Below are 6,000 nucleotides of genomic sequence, written 5' to 3' on the forward strand. Positions count from 1 at the left end.
ACCATTACATTCATAAAACAAAGTGTTTCTATATTTATATTGCAGAAAGAAGAATTATTTACTGGAAAACTAAAACGTACATTTAGTGGTTCCTTTCATGGATAAACAGTATTAATGATTTTTAAAGGCATTTCTTTGTATTTTGGAAGATTTGTTTTCCTTCTTTATTAACCAAATGTCCTTTTATCGTAAACTAGGTTAAATTATCTCTAACCTTTTTAAAGAAGCAAACATGTCACTGTGGTGCAGAATTATAAAAAGCGTGTAAAAGGAGCTACTTTGGGGGGTAAAAACATTATTTGAACAAGTTTTAATACAATAATCTTTATTTTTCAAAAAACAGTTTCACACATACAAAAGCAGGAAAAGATGGATGTTCAACTATAACTATAAGAAATATGGTCCAAAGACATTAAAACTTTCATTTTATTTGGATCTATCCAGAATATGGAGGTTTACTTTTAGAAACAAAGTTTTGTTCTGAAAAGCAAACAATGGTTGTTGGCTCCACAATGAACAGAATCTTTAGCTTTTTACATGAGTTAACTCCGCCAAAGCCCATTTTTTGTTCTCTATCTCGCTCCGTAGTCTGCAGTACTCGTCGGCGAGGGCCTTAAACTCTTTCCCTAAGATCTCAAAGGAGGTCAGCTTCAGCTCTGCGGCCTGTTTTTCTGCCCGGCAGGCCTTCAGTTCGGCCTCCAGCTTCTCTCTGTGAGGGAGAACAGAGTCAAACTTAAACACAGACTTCCTCCATACCTTTGTGTGCTTTTCGAAAACACTGAAGTGAAAAAATACTTTTAGCATTTATTAAAAATGTAAAAGAAAAGAAAAACTCCTTCCTGCCTTATTTTTCTGTGAGCAGAAATCGAGTCGGGCGTGTAAGTGTCCAGCTGAACTTCCACCGTCTCAGCCCTTCAAAATAAAACACATGTGCAGTTTCAAATGTTGATGAATAACTGCAGTTTAATGGTATTTCAACGTTACTAGAATTAGCCTCTGTTGGAAAAATGAAACAGATTTATAAATACAGAATAATAAATTTTAAAAAAGCTTACTTGAGCTTCTGTAAGACCAATTCACATTTGCCTTCAAGGTAATCTAATTTACTTCGATCCAGATCGGTTTGGATCTTCAGTCTGTGGTCCAGGATCAGAGTCTGGAGAAGCTGGATGCACTTCATGAGCTCCTGGACGGTAAAAGACAGAAATCAAACGCAGTGAACATTAATCTAAATATCAATTTCCATCTTTTACTTTGATCAGTTATTTTACTTAGAAATCCGTGTGGCATTTAAAAAGTGATTTTTTTTTAGATATAAAGAACAAATAAATAATGAAGGAGGCATTTATTCTAGATGAAATGTAGTAGTTTATAGGGTTCAGGGTTTTAGTTAATTAGTTAGAACACAAAATGATTGCTCTAAAAACTCAAAAATCAACCCGTTTTTCTTCCTTTTAAGAGTTCTGAAGGTTTTCTCAGAATTGACATGAAGTTTTTAACTTTTTTTAAATAAATCCGAGTTAAATGCAGTCATTTACATATGAAAAGAGGGGTAATTTAATGAGGGAGGGTCTTTTAAAATATGTCAGGACATGTAAGGGTTATTGGTGGACGAAATGTGCATTGAGTATCCGGCAGTTCGCGGAGCCTCGTACTCCCAGAAGGCTGCGGCCCTCAGACAGCGCATTCGCCGTTTTCAGGGAAACGCTGTCCGTGTTTTCAGACGTAGCCTTTAGAGCGCGCGACGACGGAGGATCCGAACCTTCATTGATGATCTAGACACATTCCGAGAGCAGTTTGGGTACCTCTTCCAACTGGTGGCCAGAAACAAGCGTGGGCAACACAGTCGAGGAGAGGGACGTGCGCGGAGCCGAGGTGATCTCCGGTCGCATCTACACTTCTGACGGTCAGTCACTCTACCAGGTGGTGTCTTCTTGGAAGGCTCGCGTTTGCCTCTTCTTCTCATTCGGCTGCCGAGAAGAGGTCGTCCGCACGTTGTGCGCCCTGGCCCTAGGAGACTGTGGGCTTGGAACACGGTTCGCCTTGCGATGCGTGCTGCCCGGAGAAGCCGCTGTCCCCCTGGACCTGAGAGACCTGGAGCCGATGTATCCTCTGTTCGCGGGGCCCATGAAAGGCCCCTGTGCTGGTGGGATGTCGAACCCTCACAGGGAACTCGACGGAGTGATCAAGACAAACTTCCTCACAGTTTCTGGCCTGGAGGCTCTGGAGGAGGTGATCTCCACGCCACTGGCATTCTCTGTACTCGCGGAAAACGGCCACGTCGCTGTGCTGAGGCACCTTCTGAGGGACGCGCTGGTGATCGTGCCCAAGTCGAGGCAGAATGTGGGTAGGGATGGCGTATCTTGTGCTACGAGTAGCACGAGCGACAGGAGCGGAGACGTAGGTGGGAGCAAAGGAACAGGAAGGCAACCCGAAGAGGCTAAGAAGGAATGGAGAAGGAGGATGGGGACAGTAGGAAGAGTCCCCAGCGGACGACTTACAGAATGGTTTCCCTGTGGGCACTCTGTGCTAGAGATCGAGACGGCTGCACCTGGGGTGCCTCGCTTGCTGATATCCTCGCGCTTCGTTCGAGGGAAAGATAGGTCGCCGTCTGCAAGCAGGACGCCCACCCTGCGCGTCACCAGGAGCCCCCGATACGAAATGGTGGTGCCGCAGGGCTGCAGGTCAGAGGAGTACCTATTCGACCGAGCCGTATGTCTGATCCCTGGCACGATGGATGTGATCACGCCGGCTCAGTTTGACGGCGCAAGCTGCACGGCGGTGTTGTACGCGCTGGAAACCTTCTCAAGGCTGGTGGGCCCGGACGTACCAACAAGCCTCTGGTTCTCGGATCCCTTGGGGCAGGCAGAGGCGCAAGCACTGATTCTTTGTTACCTCAGTGTGGAAAGTATGGGATTTGGGATATGGGATCCCTCCACACCTCCATGTACCTTAAGTCCGGTTGCTTCCGCCTTAATTTCTGATAATGCACATTTTGAAGGCCATTATCCCGCCTATACCATGGTCACTTACAAAATAAGTAGATAAGCGACATATATGCAGATATTGTGTTAAAGAAAGCATCAGTTCTGAGATAAACCGTTTGGTTTTGTCCGGATGATGAAGCTAAAGTTCGTTTTAAAGAAGCCAGCGCAGTGATACAGAACATTTAAGCTAGGTGACCGGAACTACTTTTTTTTTTTTTTTTTAGAAGCGGAAAAAGGAAAGGAACTCACACAAAGGTAGACCTGGCTCTGTCTCTGCAGCAGAACCGCGTTTTCCCGGCAGGTTCCTCTCAGACTTTCTGCCCTCGTCTTCTCTTTATCCAACAGGGCCGACAAATGAGACAGCTTGACGGTCTTCAGACCCTCGCTCTCCGTCTCTGAAAGGCAAAACACAACAGCGTGCTGCACGTGGTGTCGAAAAAAAAAAGACGTTTCAACTTTGATAGAGGTTTCTACCACATTCAGGCTGGTAGTAGGAGAGCAGATGAAGACATTTCTGCCTGAGATGATTCTCCAGCTGTTTGGGTAGAGCTCGTCTCATTCTCTGGACGTCCTGGGAAAAACCGAAACGGTCGACTTCTCTGATGAGAAACGTGTTTTTTGTATGTAGAAACAGAGCGGGAGCTTCCACAGAGTCTAGTTCTGTGACTGACCTTATCTGGCGGCGTGAGTTCCTTCACGTGTCGGGGCGTCAGGCCGAACACAAACGGCTGCTCCTCGTTTGTGGCGCTGCTGGGGTCCAGCTGTCTGACACACTGAGCCACCAGCAGACACTTCTCCATCGTTTCGTGGAACTGCAGATCAGGCGTGGTTTTGTTCACAGGACGTCTGAAACACTCATTAGGAGGTAACCCACTCATCCCATTTAAAATGAAAACAGCAATCCTTCATCTCAATCTGTTAGCTAAAGTTCGGTCAATCAAATATTTTTAATCAGTGTAACATATTGTAATAAAGTTATTGAAACAAAGCTTTAAAAATCACTTTTTTCTGTCAATACTGCATGTAGGTTCTGTGCCACTATGTTTGAAAAGTACCATGTTCTGATCAGGGGGTTCAGTGACGTGAGCCTTCCTGACGTGGTGGTCCTGGATCATCTCCTGCAGACCCCTGTGCAGGACTTCGGTGCGAAGCCACTGTCTTCTCTGACTCTGCAGGTTCTGTTCCGTCTGCAGGAAACACCAGCAAAAGCACAGCTGATCTTATTTTTCTGGATGAAATCCGAACATCATGTTCGATTTGGCCGTTTGTTTTGAAGAAAGTACAGAGGCAGAAACCTTTTCCAGCTCTGCCTTTAGTGAGGCTGTGAGGCCGGTTCTGTCCATGTGCTGCGCCAGAAGGACCAGTAGTTTGCAGAACCGAGGGTTTTGGGTCAGGTCATCCTCTGTCACATCACACAGAGGGAAGGAGGCCAGAACTGTCAAGAGAAAGCCAAACAAATCATCTCAAAAGACTGGTATTTATAATACAACAATCTGAATAGTTCAATGAAATACATTTGGCATATAAGGCACGTGACTTTTTTTTAAATGAAATTTCCTATGACTTAAAAATAAGCAAGACAACTTACAATAATTTATGCCAAAATATTTCTATATATGCCTTTTATTTAAATGTAATGTCCTAACAAGGTGTTTATAATATTACAATGATGTCATATTAATTACACCAAACATTTCAGCCGTATGATGCCTTCTTACCCTGCTGGTGTAAATTAGCCTCCTTTCCGAGCAAATTTACGGTTGTCTTTTCGGTGACGTTAGACATTTTTCCACTAAAATTGTCTCGAACTCGAAAAAACTTGAACCATTTCAAAAGTGCTGGCGCTTTCTCTTCCGCCACTAGGAAAACAGGGACTGCAGCTTCCGGAATCGAAATGCGCGCGCGCCCGAGAGAAGCCTTCCTATTGGCTGATCAGGCCACGTGGTTTTTGGAGGGCTTGATGGGACGACGAATCACAACAGCGGTTTTCCTCTGGTGTGAGCGCGCGGGAGCCCGCGGAGGCGCGCATCTCAGCAGACAGAGACCAACATGACTGATTTGAGACAGACGTTTATCAATCAGGAATAAAAACAAAATATAGTTTACATTTAGACGTTTTGACATGATGAACTGTTAACGAGTGAAGTCCTGTTCAAATATTAACATTCATTTATCATTATTAAGCTCGGTTTGACATTTGAAATGTGGTCGTTATGACTCAGTCAACTTCTTTTAGCTATTTTAAAAAAATTAATAAAGTTAAAGTGAAGCATAAAATACGTTTTTGTAATGACTTGTAAGGTAAATGTTAAAGTCCCACTCCAGCTACATTTTTATAAGATTTCCCAATGGTCTTTAAATTATGATCACAAAGTTTTTTGACAAAATAAAAAAATCTTTATTGCTTTCTGGGACATAGTATCAGCAGAGCGGCAGGAATTTACCTCTGAAATATGGATGGGACAGCTGGCGTGGAGTAAGCCTTCCCTCACTTCCCATGATCCCTTTGTTTACACAGTGGGAGAGAGATTGTAAGTAAGTAAGTAAGTTTTATTTATATAGCGCCTTTCACAGATAAAATCACAAAGCGCTGAACAATAAACAATATACAACCCAGTAAAAGCAGAAAAACAATCAATTAAATATAATGTAAGCAAAACTAAATTGAAGAAAAATAAACAGAATAAAAGTAACAATAAAACCAGTCAGCTAAAAGCATTTATGAATAAAAGTGTCCTCAGTTGACTCTTAAAAGAATCGACGGTGTCGGCCACACGAAGGGACAGAGGGAGGGCATTCCAGAGTCTGGGGGCTATTCCCTGGAACGACCGGTCACCTCTGGTTTTGTACTTTGTCTTAAAAATCTTTAAAAGATTTTGATCTGAGGATCGGAGGGCACGGCTGGAAGCGTAAGGACAGAGTAAGTCTGATAAGTATTTTGGGGTCTGTCCATTTAAAGCTCTATAGGTTAAAACTAGAATTTTAAAATCAATACGCCACTTGATTGGGAGCC

General features: G+C 43.5%; 1 protein-coding gene across 4 annotated transcripts; it reads right to left on the minus strand.

The window, feature by feature from the left end:
* Positions 1-308: 308 nt before the first annotated feature.
* haus4 (HAUS augmin like complex subunit 4) lies at positions 309-4,954 on the minus strand. Of its 4 annotated transcripts, none has more exons than XM_023948898.1 (9): positions 4,706-4,954; positions 4,283-4,422; positions 4,043-4,201; positions 3,659-3,841; positions 3,462-3,558; positions 3,237-3,382; positions 1,056-1,186; positions 844-912; positions 309-709 (listed from the first exon to the last, which is right to left on the minus strand). In XM_023948898.1, the coding sequence occupies exons 1-9, from the start codon at positions 4,770-4,772 to the stop codon at positions 526-528; spliced, it is 1,176 nt and encodes a 391-aa protein (XP_023804666.1). In that variant the 5' UTR covers positions 4,773-4,954; the 3' UTR covers positions 309-525. The 4 variants fall into 4 exon arrangements, with proteins under 4 accessions (XP_023804666.1, XP_023804667.1, XP_011486074.1 ...); XM_023948899.1 differs by having other exon boundaries at positions 3,659-3,799; positions 4,706-4,943; XM_011487772.3 differs by having other exon boundaries at positions 315-709; positions 4,043-4,174; positions 4,706-4,936.
* Positions 4,955-6,000: the final 1,046 nt, after the last annotated feature.

This window comes from Oryzias latipes, chromosome 18, assembly GCF_002234675.1.
Source record: "Oryzias latipes chromosome 18, ASM223467v1".
NCBI lineage: Eukaryota > Metazoa > Chordata > Actinopteri > Beloniformes > Adrianichthyidae > Oryzias > Oryzias latipes.

Bases quoted from the DNA above. Each gene is read 5' to 3' on its own strand.
- haus4 (XM_023948898.1), bottom strand. From the start codon at position 4,772: ATGTCTAACGTCACCGAAAAGACAACCGTAAATTTGCTCGGAAAGGAG. The intron at 3,842-4,042 runs GTACTTTTCAAA...CCTCCTAATGAG, and splicing joins AACCCCCTGATCAGAACATG to TGTTTCAGACGTCCTGTGAA. The intron at 3,559-3,658 runs GTCAGTCACAGA...GGTTTTTCCCAG, and splicing joins AACTCACGCCGCCAGATAAG to GACGTCCAGAGAATGAGACG.